The sequence below is a fragment of the Takifugu rubripes genome, chromosome 10 (assembly GCF_901000725.2).
Source record: "Takifugu rubripes chromosome 10, fTakRub1.2, whole genome shotgun sequence".
Taxonomy (NCBI): Eukaryota; Metazoa; Chordata; class Actinopteri; order Tetraodontiformes; family Tetraodontidae; genus Takifugu; species Takifugu rubripes.
Window position 1 is genome coordinate 4,260,839 of NC_042294.1, and position 17,821 is coordinate 4,278,659.

Sequence of the window (17,821 nt, forward strand, 5' to 3'; positions counted from 1 at the left end):
TAAAGGCCATGACAAACAAAAACTATTAAAAATCATCTGTTTATGGTTGGAATCATTAATCCCAGATGGATCAATACCAGCAACAGCTCCTCACACCAAGATATTGATTGGGAAATAACTAATAATGCTTCAATTCCAATGAGAAATAATGAAAAGTACCATCACAGATGATTAAAATCAAAACAAAGACAGGCACGCACACGCACGCACGCGCGCGCGCACACACACACACACACGCAATTGCACTTTCAAACATGCAGGGGGACTAACAAAATGGTCAGCAACATCCAATGAATAATTCAAAGGTTGAACAGACCAGCAGGAGGAAAATTAAATTGTTCTATCTTTTTGGGTGGGGTGAAGGGATGTGTAAGTGTGTGTGTGTGTATGTGTGTGTGCAGAAGAGAAGGTGATGAAGGCTGATGACACAGAAGGGCAGGGTAGAGGAGATCAAACAGTTGTCATGGCAACGGATGGAAGCTGGTGCATGGGTGGGGGGTGTTAGTGAAGGTATGATGCATTCGAGACACAGAATGACTGTTAATGTCAATGCCTCAATCTTTGTGATGACTTTAGCAGTACACACTGATACACACCTAGTCGTCATGTTTTTAGGTTTGTTTTTTTTAAAAGAATTCGCCTCAAACTTAAGCATCTTGACTTTGCTGCAAAGTCTGACAACAAAGTAAAATTAATAAAAGTAAAGCAACTTTTTCAGTGCTTGAGTTCAAGTGCAACAATCTTTAAAAACAATTGGAACTGAAATCAAAAACAGGCTCCTGGATGAGGACATGGGTGATGATAATGGTAAACAAAAAGAACAATAATAGTTATGGGCATGCAATGTCGGGTGTATTCATCTGTATCACCTCTCACTTCTCTCTTTAACTATAACACATTTTGCAAAGGTCAAGCCAAAAACATTATCCAAACAGACCAGCAAATTTTGAAATTCCTGTCCTGTCCTTGACTGACACACACTGGAATTCTGGGACAATTCAGCTGCAAACACTCGTTGGAAATACATTTTTTTCTTGATTTCCATCCAAAAACCTGCTTTAAATCAATGTGGAATAACAGAGACTGGAACTGAATTATTCCTTCAAGCATGCATGAGACTGCATACAAATAACTACACACAGGTACGTGCAGATACACACAAACATGCACACACATGCAGCAGACAGTAATTACCTCTGTAGTTCGTCTTTACACAGAATATAAAACAAACCAGCCTGTTTCCTGTTGTTCCTCCTTTCTGATATGTGGATCCTTAAAGACCTACAGTGACAAGCATCCCCCTCTCTCTATCAGTCCTAACCTCCCTCTCTTCCTCTCTGTCTCTCTCTCCCTCTGCAGTGCAGTCAACCCCCGCTCTCAAGCAGCAGCTGCAGAAAACCTGGATACTGGATTCACAATGGTGTGGATTCAGGATTCACACACACACACACACACACACACACACACACACACACAAACACACACACACACACACACACACACACACACACACACACACACAGCCTCCTTGGGTCTGGATGTCCTTCAGATTTCTATGTGCTACTTTGCTTAACTGGTGCACAGGCATTCTCCACATGGCTGATAAAGGATTTGGGTCAGAACATCATGGAACGCTGTCTTGTGGATCCTTTAGCAGGTCTTCAGGCGGCATCATCTGCATGAGGCTGTTTACCAAAACATTAAAACTCAAAGTCTTCCATACGGAATCACAGAGTTTTACATTTGAAAACATTCAACTGTGCTCCTAAATGTTCCTAATGATCCAGTGTCAACGTGCATGATACATTGCCGCATGTGCCTGTTAAGACAATTCTTTGTTATACAGTTGAAGTAAACAAGACCCTGCAGCTTTCCAGCAGCTCTTGTGTACATGGAGGCAACTTTGTCTGCAAAGAAATCCAATAGTGTGTAGTAGAGATGATAAACAATTGGATTAGAGGCATTAGCAGATACACACACGCTCAGACCCAGTCACTGCTTGTACTATTGTACTACTTATGTCAGATGGGGGCGTAAAGGTCAAGGTCACAATAGTGTGCACATCCAAATAAAACAGAAGCAAGAGAGAAAATCACATTTAGGTGGAATTTGGATGCCTGTGCAAGTCGGCTGAGTTGTAATGATCACTGTCACCTTCTGACATGGGTTTAGCTTGAAATCTCTTCCTACACACACACACACACACACACACACACACACACACACACACACACACACACACACACACACACACATATCCTTCCAACTCAGCATACATAACTGCAAAAGCACAAAGTGCCAACTCATCCCTGCATCCGATAAAGCACATCATATATACATCGTTGCCATTGCACAACAGAACACCCTAAACCTCTGCATTCTGGATTAACCTCTAGAGAACATTATTTTATTTGAACTGTGCTCCTGTCTTTGCTTTGTTTCTGGTGTTTTGGCAGCTTTGGTGCCACAGACAGACAGATCAGGGGGAGAGTGGAAGTGACATCGCTGTCAGCCGTGAGGATGAAACACAGTCTCTGTCTTCCTGAGGGAAGAGAATCTGATCGCTGTCTGACATCAGCTCTCGTGTTCTGACACAGAAGTGAAACAGATCAGAGCAGATGTGGAAAAAACCCAATCTCACCACTGCTCTTTTGTTGTGGTTCCTCTCTGTTATTTGTCACAATGAACCTTCTGTGCGTCTTCTCACTTTTAGATCCAACTATCAGTTTGAATCTAATGTTTTTCTGCATGGAATTCTCTTTTTTATCACTAAAATAAGACATTAGAGCCAAAACTCTGCCTGAAAAAGTAGCTGATGTGGGTGTAGATTAGGATTAATTGGGAATAAAGAAGATTAAAATATCTTTTGGTAAAACCTTTTACCAAATATATTTTACCGATATAAATAATTAAAAGTTCCTGGAAACTTGGTAGACATTGGTTAATAGTTAAATCCAACTTTTATTTTTCAAATCTTTTCATGCGTTGCTGTTGCTCTATCTGGTGGCCACAGCATGTAATTACAGTTTCCTTTCATTTAAGGGAAAATGTTTATGTTCTGGTGTTAACGAGCATCTATTTAGAATTACATTTCTCAGACCTGTAGAGAAAACACAATTAAGATTAATGAATCAAACAATTTAAATATAAATTAACGAAAATTTGTGTGGACACCATGGATATGGACACAAAATAATAATATTTCAAAGCAAACATTGACTAAACTAATTTACGACCTAATGTGATCAATACAAACACAAGATACAAGAACCTTAAAAGCAAATAATAACAATATTTGTGTAGTGGCAGGACTCACCAAAGACTTTGCCCAAAAACAATGTCTTGACCAGATTGAAGTTGGTGTGTGAGGCATCTGGGAGGGTGTAGCTGACTGGGGGGTAATGATCCAACTGAAAGACAAACAATCAGAGCCATCACAATAGCTCTGTTGCTTTCTGAGATAAAACACCACTAAAAGCAACACAAACCATCTGAGTTTTATGTGCACATTAAAATATAGGATCCAAAATCTACTCAATCTAACCCTAACCCTAACCCTAACCCTAACCCTAACCCTAACCCTAACCCTAACCCTTGAAAGTGTTAAGGAGCCAGCAGGCCATAATCAGTGAACACTCTTAGTCTTCACCCAGAAACTGTAAATTGTTGGTAATAATTATTTAAAAAACCAAAACAACAAAAGTAGAAAAAAAAAAAAACTCCAGTTAGAGAGTGCAGACCTCTGCTTTGAGAGAGATCTAACTGGTCTCTTTTTAATGGCGGTGGTTCAACTTAAAAAAAAAGATTGGACTAAAACAAGGTTACATAACGTAGTAGATTGTTTTTCAGGCAGGCAGGCAGGCAGACAGACAGGCAGAAAGACAGACAGCCTCTGTGTGCGAGGCAATAATGTGGCCACATGTGCTGATTTGTTTTCTAAAAATGGTCATTTGTTTCTCTCTCTTACATAATGGTGGAAACAAACAGCTCTTCAGAGCAGTGTCACAATCACACATTTGTTGGGAGGTTCTTGTCCTCATGGGCTGCGAGGCAGGTTGCATGCGCGGCGTGTTTACAGACATGAATGTTATGATGAAATCTGAGGTGGGAGGGATGAATTTAATATCCATGCAACGTAATTAAGTTGTTATTGCTCTTTCATTGAAGTTTCCAATTAGCTGCAATGAATCACTTCTGACTGAAAATCCACAAAGTAGTTTTTTGCATGTTGCTTCCTGCGTGCAGGAGAAACGTGTGTCAGTACGGCTGCTGTTGTGGCCCGTTAGAGCTGAGCTGGGCTGCTGTTGCTGCTTGAGATTCTGCTGTTTGTGGATTCACCTGCTCTGGTTACAGCTGTAATCAGCCCTGCAGCCCCGACCCTTCTGGACTTGTTTACCTACAGAAATATCTATAATTGGGGTAAAAACATCCCAATAATATCCCTTTGAGAGCCAAAAGCACACAACCACAGTGAGATGTGCCAACACACATGGACGCACAGATCCACACATGCATTCACACAGCGTGCTGTAATCAGATCCTTTCCAAAAGGCCGCTCTCCGAGGAGCATTGTGTGGGTTTTGTTTGCTGTGGCGCCTGGAGGGTGGGGATAATGGGACACAATTAAACTGTGCTCTGATTATTTACTTTTATCTGGAAAACAAATTGGCTGTGCAGCCAGGCGCGGCCGTCTGGGCCCCCAAAACCTCATGTAAAAGTCCACGGGGGGGGGTTGGGTGGCAACGCTGGGGATGAGACCTCATTTTAAAAGCGCCTCCATGATTATTCCTTTTTGAAGTGGCACTATTTGTACCGGTTTTGGTGCCATTGGTGCCTCCGAGGTTGCTAACACAAGTAAAATTAGACAAAGAAGAAGTTAACAAAGGGTGAAATCTATTTCCTTAACTATGTACTTGAATAGAAATCCAATTTTGTCTCTTCAATAGGGAGATTCAACCTGGAATCATTTGCTTTTACAGTGCCTGTGTTCCTTTAATCAATCTTTAATGGCAACAAAGACACAAACACACAAAGCAATGAACTCCTAAATGAAAGCTAATAGAGATTAGCAAATGAGCTAGTGAACAGGGACCCCCAGCTCATGACATCAGAGCAAACAGCAGAAGAGAGGAGGAAACAGATGAAACGTCTGGCACCTGAGGGGATGTCTCCCCTTTATTTCACAGCTCTTACGGAGGTTGCGGGAAAGATGGAGATAGAGAGACGAGAGTGTGTTCTGATCTCGCCTTTTGATAGCGAGCTAACCCGACGAGACCTCACAGGCTGCTTAAAGAGCTTATGCTCATGCAGCGGGTGTGGAAGCACATACATGTAACCCCATTCCAAGGTCTGAGGACTATAAAGTGCTAGATAACTTATCAGTGATTCTTCTTTATATATTTTATTCAGCAACTGTTTTTCCCCCTCTTTTCTGTGTTCCAGCTAAAATAGAGGCAAGTTTAAAGTGTTTCAGCACTGACAGCAGAGAGGTGAGGCCTCTGCAGGTCATCACTCGGATCATTTTGAGGTTTTTTTAAGGCTGGAAATTGAATTTGATCCTCCGGCGGAGCCAACAGCATAAACTGAGCGTTATTGCACATGACTCAGCATCTCTGCCTCCCTGACGCCGCTACATTGCTGATAAAAGCAGCTTCAAAAGCTCTCCTGGTTGTGCCGCACACCATAATGGCTTGGTCACCTTCCTGGTGCTAATAGTAAGCTGGAAAAAGTCCACATAACCTGTGATTACATCTGGATCTTAGCCTTGAATGCAGATGTCACCTACCTGCAACAAATCTCACACCTGGTTTTAATGGCACAGTTAAACAGACAAAACTAGATTAGAGACATTTATCATCACTTGAACATGACTGATGTGATTAAATTCCTCTTTATGTTGAAGTAAAAGGGGAAACAAGATGGTGGGCGAGGAAAGATAAAGAGAAATGAAGCGCACTTAATTTAGTTGATTCTGTGCTTTTCCAGGATTCCCAGGAAGCCTTTAAAGCGAGTTCACCTGATGGGATCTGTGCTGCGTGTCTGCCTGTTGGTATTCATGCCCGTGTCTGTTTACGAGTGGATATGAGGAGCTTGTTTGTAATTTGGGAAGACTCTTGGAGGCAGGAACTTTAAAAAAAAAAATTGCATCAAAGTTATCAAAGTTACTTGGTTAGCATGCCTACTGGCTCTCCCTTTCAAGCCTTATCTGCAAACTCCATCTATTTTCTCTCCTCACACCCTCCCAACAATATTTACCTTGTTTTCCTTGCCTTCCCATATTCACATCTGCAAATTACTCGTCATTTTTGACCTTTTAATAGTTTAAAGTTAAACTCATCAATTAAGGAGAAAAAGGTTTGCAAGGGAGGCGCATGCAGCATGCGAAACGGGGAAAGACCTACTTAATATTTCAGTCACGCCTTGAACACTGAGCTTAACATCCATATCTAGGCATAACTAATCGTGAGCCGACAGGGTTGCTAAGCATGGGTGCGCGTGTGCGTGAGTGCAGGCTCGTGTGGCGTTTTCCAATCATCTTCCGTGGCGGTAAAAGCGAGGCGCTGAAGTGTTCCCGCTGGGGTGATCAGCAGTGGAGGGAGGTGATCCATCCAGAAAATGAGAGTGATTTCCATTGGATGTTTAATTTCCTTTGCCGTTTGTATTTTTCACCGCAGCATTGGGATGCCGGTGATGAGTTTCCAGTGCGGATGAGGTCATTTCTCCGGATAGTGAGGTGAATCAGATATTATAAAGGTCTGTGATTCATTCTGGCCAACATTTCATTTCACTGAAGCAGCAACCGGATCCGGATTAGAAGGACAGCCAGGTGATAGTCTTTAAGTCCTAATCCTTACAAGATATGCACAGCTGTGAGCAAAATTGGGCAGCATTCATTCGGACACAATGGCAGTGAAAACCTTGCAATATTGCCTTATTTCTCTTCCTTATTGTTGGAAATTCTTAGTCGTTTCATCTGCCACCAACAAGTTGGTGTTGTCTGGGTCCAGGGTTCCACGTCGTGTGTTTGTGTGGTTCTATGTTTTTTCCTGCAGGGGGCGTGGAGGAGCCGATATTGGCAACAGCTGGCGCTGCAGGCAGGCGCCCCTGTCTGCAGTCTTCATCAGGCCACCTATTTAAGGACGGAGAGCCTGTCTACCAGCGTCAGAGAGTTTTGATGTTTCGCCATGGTAGAGCTCACTCTTGATTCCTCTTCATTGATTGCTCTACAACTCGTTGATACGCATCTCCCTGCTCGTTCGAGGTATCCATGCCTCCCTGCCGGACTGTAGAACACGCAGGACCTGACTCCCGTGTTGGCTCTGCGCTGGAGCTCTCTGTTTGTCCCGGAAGACTGGAAGAGTGCTTCCCTGCGGTCCAGGAGGACTGCCAATTCGATCTTTTGAAAAAAGACTTGGTCTTGAACTTTTACCACTGCGTTTTGCCTGCTTTCAGGTCCTGGAAAAACCTAAAACCTAGGTGTATCCTTGATGTGACCTGTTGACACTCACAAGTTTTATTAACACTGAATTGGGGTGAATGTCATGGTCACTGCAAGACTGCTACTTTACATCAGGCCTTTTATTTTGAACATTTCTCCATTTCTCTTGATGTTGGGCCTCAGAACCAGCATTTCCACACCATCCACAGAGAGGCAGCAACAGATGTACTTTTTTTTCCAGCTGAATAAAAACAGAATATGTCTTGTGACTTACCGGTAACCTGGAACAAAGACTTGAACAGTTTAACTAGTTCTAACTCCATGTTGACAGTTACTGACCGAAGTTTGGCTCTATTGATCTGCTGCAGTGCAGACACAACACACACATACACACACGGATCAATGAGCTCTCTGTTAGTACTTATATTGCCTACTGGAAGTGGATTAATAGTAGCAGAGGACAAGCAGATTCATCACAGTCAGCTGGAGTGGAGCAGGATGCTGCAACGCTAATGCAAACATTTGAGCTGGAAGAGTCCAGGACTGTGTATGTGTGTGTTTACTATAGCCTGAGTGTGGATTTGTTTGCGTAGGATGCACTTGGCTTCCTGTAACTGTATGTCTATGAGCTCTTGTTTGCGTCAGGGGGTTAGTGGGGACAGTTGGGGTCAGGGTAGGGGTCTGGGTAATGTATTACATCTGTTACAGCTATTACATCCCAAGAAAGATAGAAATATGAGGAGGTGTGTGTGTGTGTGTGTGTGTGTGTGTGTATGTACCTGTATAGTGATGCTTCTGTTGATGCGGGACATGTTAAAGATGTGTGGCTGTCCGTTGGCCAGGTTGCGCTGGTCGACATCTATGGAAAATGGCGCCTTCAGCCCTCCCAGGTTGTAACGCACCTGTAATGATCCTGGAGAGCAACACTTTGTTAGCTGTGCTGTCTTAAAAAAAATAAATAAAAATTATAAAGCCGTGGCTGCAGAAACATCAGAATTAATTCAATAGGCACTAAACAGGTCTGCTAATTCTAGTCATTATCTACCTTTGAAAAATTTTGAGACTGAACTGAGCACTTAAGGCCAAAATATAGTTTTCCTTTTGAAGTGATGGAGCCAGTGGGGATGAGGAATAGTGGAGGAAACACTGAATGATTCAAAAGACCCACCGCTTGACAGGGGATTATAGATATTTACCGTCTCAGGGCTCCGAGTCTGCAGCCAAAAACCTCTGGCAGCACTCTGGTAGCCTGAGAGCTTTCATTTGAACGACTGTGCACATGGGTGGCTCAAACACTAGATGGCGCTACAGAATCTCTGCGTCCAAACGTTCATATATTAAAACTCAAAGCGCTCCACTTTGTGAGCTGCTCGGTTGGATTCCATTAAGAGAGGAGGGTTTCTAACGATTATAGAACTTCCTAAACTGTGCTGCATTGAAAGTCTTGGAACATTTTTGCAGTAAAACTTCACAATATAGTGTAAGTGTGCGTGTGTGTGTGTGTATGTGTGTGTGTGTGTGTGTGTGTGTGTGGGTTGTACCATTATGCCTCAAAATGACAGCCATATAGTCCTCCGTCTTGGAGCTGACGTACATCAGTATAGCTGGAGCGCTGGATGTACTGAAACTGAAGGCTACGTCCTCCCTAGTGAGGTTCACCGCGTGTGCTTTCGGCTGATGGTGCAGGGTCGTCTTGCTGGTGTCCACAAGCGCTGCAGGTGGGAAGTTGTATTTGACCAGCGTCCCCATCTCAAAGAAACCTCCGATATCTGGAGAAGAAATGAATAATAAATAAATATGGCAAACAAATGCAGGGAACAAAAAGCAGAAATGGCAATTCTGAAGAGATGCCTGCACATGCACGTCTGAAACAGGAAATGAAGCTGCAGGGGCGAATTCATGAAGTCAGTCATAATGGAATAGAGCTGTCGGTAATGTGAGACTAGTCATAAACACAGCTGAGTTGATAATACCACTAAAGTGAGTGTTAAATTGCCCCCGCGTCTGAAACCCAGCAGTGATTTGTATACCAGTACAATAACAGTACTGGTCTGCTTCAGCCATGCTGGGGGGAGGAGGCAGGGTTATTGATTTTTATAATCTACTGTGGTGAAGCCCAGAGTGCTTTTTTTCCCATGCTTCTGACACTAAACTCGCTGTATGTGTATGCGTAATGTTCTCATCACTGTTAAAAATGCTCTAAAAGATGCATATGTGTAAGTGTGTCCGTGAAATGGAATCAGCAGCCCCCCCCATGTGTGTGTGTTATTTGATTTTTTTTCTCCTGACATGTTTGCCTTTCCTGGAACATCAGCCATGAAAATATGTAATTATGCACATTATGACGAAAGAGAGCGAAAAGTTCTTCTTTAAAAACTGCACTTTCAGACATTAATTACCATTAATACAAAACCCGTGGACTCAAAAATGAGCATAAAGGTAAATGTAGATCCTGAAGATGGGAAAAAGTGGCCCCGACGGCTTAAACAGCAAAATGCAAATTAAAATAATATTTTAAAACCTGACAAAGTGAGTTGTCCATTGATGAGACGGTTGGAGTCAAAGAGAAAATGGTGTTAGCATGCTAACTCTCACTTTGACATTTGTGGTAGCTACAAACCTCCTCTTTCACTGTACACCTAATTTGCATGTTGATAGGTGGAAAAATCCTTTCAAACATTATACAGAGAATATTTCTTATAATGAAGAGGCCTGTTGTTGTTCTGCCCACTGCTAGCAGAGGTCCATCTGTAATCTGTCTCCGTCTCCTTCAGCCTGCTGAGTAGAGCAGTGAACTCTTTGCCCACAGCCTGTGCAGTGGCTCACACAATCGTCTGGAAGCATGAGAGGGAATGAGAAAACTCTGCTCTGGGGCAGAGACTTTTTATGTGTGTGTGTTTTCTGGGAGCACACAGGGAGGTTTTGGGAAGGGAGCTGTGTAAACATGCAGTGGTTCATATTGTGTGTGTCCATGTGTGGTACATGAGCATGGTGTGGCCCTTGGGGGCAGAAAAGCAGAAGAATGAGAGAATTAGAAAAAAAATATGCAGTGGGGTCCCCTAAGCAGTGTGTAAATATGAGTATAATGAAAATATGACATGTAATTATGGTTGCCTTCATGCATTTGTCAGGATGGGAGGAGAAATGGTACAGGGGAAAGGAGGAACAGAAGAAAATCTGTGTTAATTGAACAGATGGATGCTTTCTGGTTCAGAAATGATAGACAGTGGTATATGGGTTGGATCACATAAAGAACATTTCCCTCCATTTGTCTGAGCTGGACCAAGAAAACAAGGACCACACAGTGAAACGACGAAGAGTCAAGGATGAAAAGAGGAGCCTGGAAAGGGTTTAAATGGTGGAAAAAGAGGAAATATCGAGAGACAGAAAAGATAGAGTTGATGAAGAAGTGAGGGAGAGAGCTGGGGAAGGTGAAAAGAAGACGAGAACAACAGGAAATAAAAAGAGATGATGCTGACGCAGGCGGAAAAAGAGAGGAAGAAGATGCTCATACACACACCCATACACAAGGGTGTGCTCTTCCCCTTTGTCTGCTTCTCTGTCTCTCGCACACAGACATGCACACTTGTCATCTCATCACCCCCCTGCCACGAGTGCAGGGACATAATAAATGAAAAAAAAGTACGATTGGGCTTTAGGAAATAAATGAATTCAAGTTTTGGGATCAGCAGCAGGGGCCTGACAGCACTGTTGCTCCTTTCCCGAGAGTATTCAATGAAAACCTGTCTTGGAGGTTGAACTTTAATTCTGAAACTAACGAATTCCCGTGAAACAAACACGTCTCAGCAGAAAGCTAAAACATCAGAGCAACATATCAAACCAGAGAATCAGAGTAACAAAACGGTTTGAATCTTTTTTTGTCCTTTCGGCTCTCAGCATTTGCACCCTTTTCATTATTTACTGAGTGCTCTCAAATGTCAGGTGGAATTGGTGGTTAAGTGTAATATTACTGTGTGTTGATGTCTTTCATGATGAGTGCAGACACTTTGGGCTCCTGTGGCGTTAAACTGAACAGGAGGTGAGGACAATCATGCGAAGCAGCGACAGTTGTGGCAGGGCGTTGGGCAATGAAGCGGCTATTAGACTCTGGTTTTGTGAGGTCGAGGGACACAAATTGATATCGCGGTGCCCTTTCAACAAAGACTTGGACGAGAGAATGAAGGGAGACGGCCTTGACTGGGTAGGGAATAGCAAAACCGCCCCGCCATGCTGGAGAGAGGCAGAATAAAGCACAATATTGAATATTACCTGGTGGGAGAAAAGATTTGTCTTGAAATTGCAGTTTTCGTGATGAGAAACAGTTGGATGCACTTTATATTCCCGCAATCCACCTGCTCAAGTTGAAATGAGCTCCCGTAAAAAGCCTCTCACCTCGGGTGCAGAAGGGGCCGTCGTATGCGGTGGCGCTGCAGTCGCACAGATAGCCATTATACTTCTCCACACACTTCCCTCCGTTCCTGCAGTACATCCCAAAGCTGGTACAGTGGCCTTGGCACCCAGGTTTAACCCCGGGCGTGACCTTGGCCCGCTCCTCCAGGTCGAGGGTGACGCCGTTCATTCGCAGGGCTCGGATGCAGCCTAGGAAACCCCTCTGACCCCCTGGGGCACCTGAGCAGGGTGGAAAAGGGGTGTGTTAAAATGCATAAGAGGCAATTTTAAAATGACTTTGCCCTTCAACTGGTTTTGTCTAAATGAGCATCTTCATGCCGCCGGTTGCGTGACTGCACGTGGCGTTACCTGATGCCAACATGTGAAAATAAGCTTCAGGGCTCAGCCTTGGGGCGTCGACAGCCGTTCCTGCAAACTGCTTCCACTGTCATTCTGGGCCCGCACCATTACAGTCTAACTACCCATTAACTTGGACAGAGCAGGGGCGTTAAATAGATTAATGGGAACCTAAATGACTGGAGCGATAAACATGTTCACTAACACACACCCACAGGTATAGATCCTCCCACAGAGACGGTTAAATAGTATAGAAAACGAGGCGCATGGGCTCACTCTTGAACGGCATCGTTAACACGAGCTGAGGGGCACATTAGTTAGAAAAACCCATCAGTTGATGTTTTTGATTACGGAGACGTTCAAGACAACATTGTTGATCATCTACAATTTGGTACTTTAACAGCTTTACTTTTGCAGGGCAGCACATATATTACAGACCTCCCAATCACAGGCTACACATGTAGGAAGAGGTTCGGGTTTCAGGGCCGTTCCTCCACATTCCGTTCTCACATTGGATTTGACTTTTAGTGGATCCGTTAATTAATCTATTTTGTCCCACTGATTGGCTGGTGGTTTTCTGCCACCTGTTTACCAAGGTCTAAATCAGTGTCTGATTAAACAGACAGCAGGTTGGAGGCCTGCAGAGACCAATGCATGTTCGCACATGCCTGCTCCTGCCCACACCACAATACTTCTACCTTTGTGAGGACTTTCATAGACATAATACATCAGTAAACTCCATATCTTAACCCTAACCATCCCAACTAACCCTCTAACGGTTAGAGGGTTAGTTAAGGTTGAGGTTAGGCTAATCTCAACCTTAAAATCAAGTCTTTGAGGGTTAAGATCTCCCCACTTCCTACCTATGACTAGTAGAATGCACTCATTACTACTGACTTCTTAGAATAGACCTTTTTTTAATATCATGAATTTGCACTGTTCTATTCAAATCCTCCCATACAGTTCATCGTCACTGGATGTCCATAATGTTGCAAATCCTCTTTGTCTTTGTTTGCTCTTCTCTGCTGAAGAAGAAGCCTCTCTGATTATAGTGTGGGGATGACATTTCTATTGGTTTTATAGAGTATTTCTGATTCATATGGTCTAAATGTCATTTCAAAAGCCTTTCTAACCTCCTGCAGGGAGAGATTAACATATAAATCCCATTTTAGCAGTCAAGTGCTTTATATTTGTTGATTTATACTGATGTGTTTTCGTGCCACCAGTCTCTCTTAAATGTCCATAATGGGCTCGCTAGTGATGGATCCCAGCATGAAAATGTTCTCAGCCCAAATCCGTGGTAATTGCTCACAACCTCGTAGTAATGCGGAGCAAAAAGCAGCGGTGCTGGAGCGCTGACAGTTGCATTTCGCGTTAGTCGTAAACTTTAACCACCGCTGCAGGAAACCGACAGCAAAGAGTGTTTTTCCTGCACTGCAAAGCGTCGCGTTGTCTGTATCACAGAGACGTTGGCTGTACTCATTAAATGTTACCTACTGTCTTGGCAGGTGAGCGAGGCTGGTTTCCCTGCAAAAGTGACAGACAAGTCACAAGCAAAGATCCCGATCCGTGAAAGGAAGAAAAAAAAGACAAAAAATGAGACAACTGAAGGAAAAAACCCACAATTGAACAAAAAAGAAATCTGTCAGAACTTGAAATGAGGGAAAAAAACACAGATGGTGGCAAACATGGGTGAATGCAGGAATGAAATGAGTTTGGGAGCTAAAACTTAACAGTGTGAAGTAAATGACAACATGCTGATGGTATAACATTTACTCTGAAGGCCATTAGAGCAAATGAGCCACTGTGCAGTAAACACTAAAGCAATCAAATGCTTGATGAGGAGCATATTGATTGCGAAAAAGAGAAGCAGATGATAGAGAAAAGGGTCGGAGAACAAGGAGAAAAAGAGAAAGCAGTTTGTATTCCCCACTGTGTGTTTATACGAATAATACAAGTACTTTTTATTTAATCATTTTCATCTTAAGCTTTTGGATTGCAATTTCGCATCCTTTCAATGCAGCTCAAAATCAACCAAACAGTAAATGTTTGAAGATGCTGCAAAGAAAGAAAGACAGAATCCTGTCTGCAGGGCTCTCCCTGCCTTTCCCAGATCCCTTGATCAGCCCCACAGCAACTCAATTTCAGATTCCTGAGGCCAGGACTAAACCCACTTGGCACAGCACCAGATGACTTCCTGTGTGTCTTACTGGAACTTGTACAGTGACCATCAAATGAGGATTAAAGTGAGATTAGAAATCTGCCTTTGGAAGATACTGTCACCTTCCGTTCAGTTCGAGTGATGGAAAAGACAGGACGAATACAGTTACGGCCGAATGGCTAGCTGGGCGTTGTCATATCTGACAGCCACAGAATGAGGAGAGCTGTCCCAGTGGTTTCCATCACACTAAATGGAAGAACAAACACACTGAGAAGGGAACAGAGATGTGATGAGGTGAAAATGTCTCTGCAGTGGAGCCGTGAAATGATGAAATTATATTACGGAGAGGGATACAGGAGGCTAAAGCTATCACATTGGGAGGCCTGATTGGAATATGGAACAATCTGGTAGAACTTTTATACAAGATGTGAGGAACTTTGATCCGGCTCAGCACTTTTTCTCCTCCTTTTATCCTCAAATCCCTAAAACTATTTTAGCCCCAGAGCTCTGACAGCTCAGCACAAAAGGCAAAAGAGACAGGAAGTGAAGCACTGGGAGCCAACTGGACAGATCTCCTGCCCTCTGGACTTCTGATGAGCTGGAGAAGAAACCACGAGGAACAAAGCAGACAGCTTTACTGTAATTGGTCTGATCATTGGGTCCTGACGAATATATGAGTGTGAGAGAGTGTGAGAGAGACAAAGTCAGAAGACTGATCTCTTCCTAATGCTGAGAAAGTCCAAGTACTGAAGAAACAACCTCCACAGTATCACTGAATTAAATGATGGTCTGAACGCCCTCAGCACTGAGGTTGCATCTTGACTTTATTAAAACTCTGATCACACGTTCTAAAATGACAGATTACCATGAATTTAATTAGCAGTAGCTGCGGCTAATCTGGCCTGAAAGAGAAAGCACTGATCTCCAGCAAAGGCTGTTTTACATCTCTAACGTCTTAAACAATCAGTAGCCTCTTGATTTAATATCTGAGGGCAGCGTGGCTGTAAACCAAGACTGCACAATGGTAATTTTTAATCCAGTACAATTAGATGAATGATGTGTGCTTTCCACACATAAGAAGGAGTAATTATGGTGTGTTTGTCCCTGTGAATGTCCCCTCTAAGCACAGCTGATAAAACACGGTATTAAACTGTCTGTGTGTCATTCACACAAAGTCGTGGTTAATTGTTTCTGTGACTTACCCACGTAGAGTTGACTGAACAGCTCCAGCCTTGTGTGTCCCTGAGCAGGAGCGAGTCGGGCAGCCCGGGACGTCTGGTCCAGCTGGAGGACCGCCTCTTTCACGTTGCGCTCGGCCATCACCCGATGCCACTGGTCGTCATTGAGTGGCCCCGCTGAGTGCACTGTCAGCTCAACAGGACCGTTCCCGACGTCGAACGAGAAGGAGACGACATTGGGAGCTGCACAAAGAAACATTTAAGGGTCACACAGACAAGAACGTTTAATCTCCCACACTGCTAACTCTCTGCTCTGTCATACCTCCACTCTGGATGTAAATTAGTGTTCAATGTCTTATCTAACGGTTCATTTGTTTTGAAGGCCATTTATTTGGCTTGTATAGATTTCAGCTTTGCAGTGAGCCGCTGCTTGCAGCTTTGGATGAGTCTAATCTCCCAGACGAGTCGATAGATGCCATAAACTACTGCTGTTACATGACAGAGTTGAGTTTCCTTCTACTCAGGAAGAGTAGAGGAACTCAAAAGAGTGAATAGACTTTGGTAAAATGCCTGTTTTAATGACCCTTGGAGAGAATTTGGGAGGAAAAATAAAGTAAATGATGTTTTACTGCATCATTAGGTTCATTTAAAAATTTAAAGTAGCCTCAATTCAATCAGCCAACAGGGGGCAGCCTGACAAATCACCGCAGGTCATAAGGTCAGCAATGTTTGTGTGGGAATGTGTGTTTCCTGTAGGTAAATAATCGATGTTAAAGTAAATAAATAAAATCCAGAGTGAATAAATCTTCATTTGACCACATTCTGAGGTTTTCATTCAATAGTACTGAGCAGACAGGGGACATTCATTAACTGCGCTCCACAGCAAAACACCTGTGATTTTTTTTCTCAAACTCTGACACAAGAAGTGATGGAAGAAACCACAAGAAAACATTGAGCTGTGTTTTGTTCCAGGAAAACCATTTGTGATTGTCAGATTAAAATCCGATTCCACTCTTTCGCAGCTTGTGTGAGGCGGCAGTAAAAAAGCCGTATATTCTGGACACTGACATATGGCGGTTATTGGCGCGGCTGTAGTACAGTCATAGAAATGATAAATAACTACTTCAAGACTCCAAGTCACTGCTTCATTATGGATCTATTAGATTCCGATATGAGAGTGGATGATTTCATGTGGATGTTTTTTATGTAGTGGACAAAGTGGAAATGAACTTTTCTGTCATCCCCTTTGCCAAATCAATAAACCTTATTATTTTTCCCTCTTAATGTTGCTTTGGTCGAATGCTCGATCTTTTCCACCTTTTTAAAATCCTCAAATCCATTTTAAAATTCCCATTTACTCTCTCTAACTGCCTTTTCCCTTTTCTCCTTCCTCTTGTTTATTTCTCCCCTAATTCGTTTGACGCTTGTTTCTCCTTTTACTGCGTGCACTCCAGCGTTGGCATGCGCATCCTTTAGTCTTTTCACTTCACTCTGTCCCCATCACTCTCTCCTTGAAGCCCTGCGAGCATCATTTCTGCTAAAATGAGATGCAAAGACACTAGAAATCATCTAACAAAGTGCTGCCTTGGTGTGCGTTAACTGGTGAGATAAATCAGAACATGCTTAAACATTCTACTACCCACGATAAAAAACCACAATAAACAGCATGCAGGGGAAACAAATTCATGCAAACGCGGTGAGAGGGAGTGAATAAGTATGTCAACAGGCTTTACGACACTCACAATGCACAGCAAGGTCTTCAATGCAGGCAGAACATTAGTTATTTTTAATGTTGAAAGAGGCAAACCCATATACTCAACAGAAACAAAGCTATGCAAATGTCGCTATAACAATGATAAACAGCATACATGTGCGTGTTGGCTGATAGTTACACTGCAAAAGGAAGATGGATGCTGCACATGTCAGACAGGAATAAAAACTTAACTGCCCTCCGTGCATCGAACAGGCTTCCTCTATTAGCATAGCCAAGATTGATGTCAACGGTGTAGGTGAGACAGATGCCACTGCATTAATGCTTCTGTAGCTCCTGTTATACTTTCCATTTCTCTGCCATTTTATCTATTTGAATTTTCTCTGTGTTTTTACTCTTGTCACAGCTGGATCTTCAGTCTAAATGTTTTTAAAAAGCAAATTTAAGTGACTAAACCTTCAGTTGACAGTAAAATAGAATACACAATAATTTCATCTTCTTAGCTGGTGACGAAAAGTCTCTTTATAACCCTGAAACAGCCCCACTGTTATTTCTTAGAGTGAGCATATTTGCATAAAGGGATAAAG

General features: G+C 43.0%; 1 protein-coding gene and 1 long non-coding RNA gene across 3 annotated transcripts in view; one reads left to right on the forward strand and one right to left on the reverse strand.

Moving 5' to 3' along the window:
• The window catches only part of cntnap2a (contactin associated protein 2a), a 212,935-nt gene that overhangs the window by 4,616 nt on the left and 190,498 nt on the right, over nucleotides 1-17,821 (reverse strand). Inside the window, exons 19-24 of one of the 2 annotated variants that reach the window (XR_003889730.1) lie at nucleotides 15,548-15,766; nucleotides 11,831-12,067; nucleotides 8,980-9,207; nucleotides 8,218-8,351; nucleotides 3,317-3,410; nucleotides 1,195-3,100 (exon numbers count right to left, since the gene is read on the reverse strand). Coding sequence is in view for 1 of the 2 variants with exons in the window: in XM_029842494.1 (XP_029698354.1) it covers nucleotides 3,317-3,410; nucleotides 8,218-8,351; nucleotides 8,980-9,207; nucleotides 11,831-12,067; nucleotides 15,548-15,766 (912 nt within the window). In the remaining variant the exon portion in view is untranslated. The remainder of the gene's footprint in view (nucleotides 1-1,194; nucleotides 3,101-3,316; nucleotides 3,411-8,217; nucleotides 8,352-8,979; nucleotides 9,208-11,830; nucleotides 12,068-15,547; nucleotides 15,767-17,821) is intronic. The other variant, XM_029842494.1, reaches the window with a different exon arrangement.
• LOC115251186 (uncharacterized) lies at nucleotides 6,507-8,033 on the forward strand. The gene is made up of 2 exons (XR_003889732.1): nucleotides 6,507-7,187; nucleotides 7,262-8,033. It is a non-coding gene; the product is annotated as an uncharacterized lncRNA (long non-coding RNA).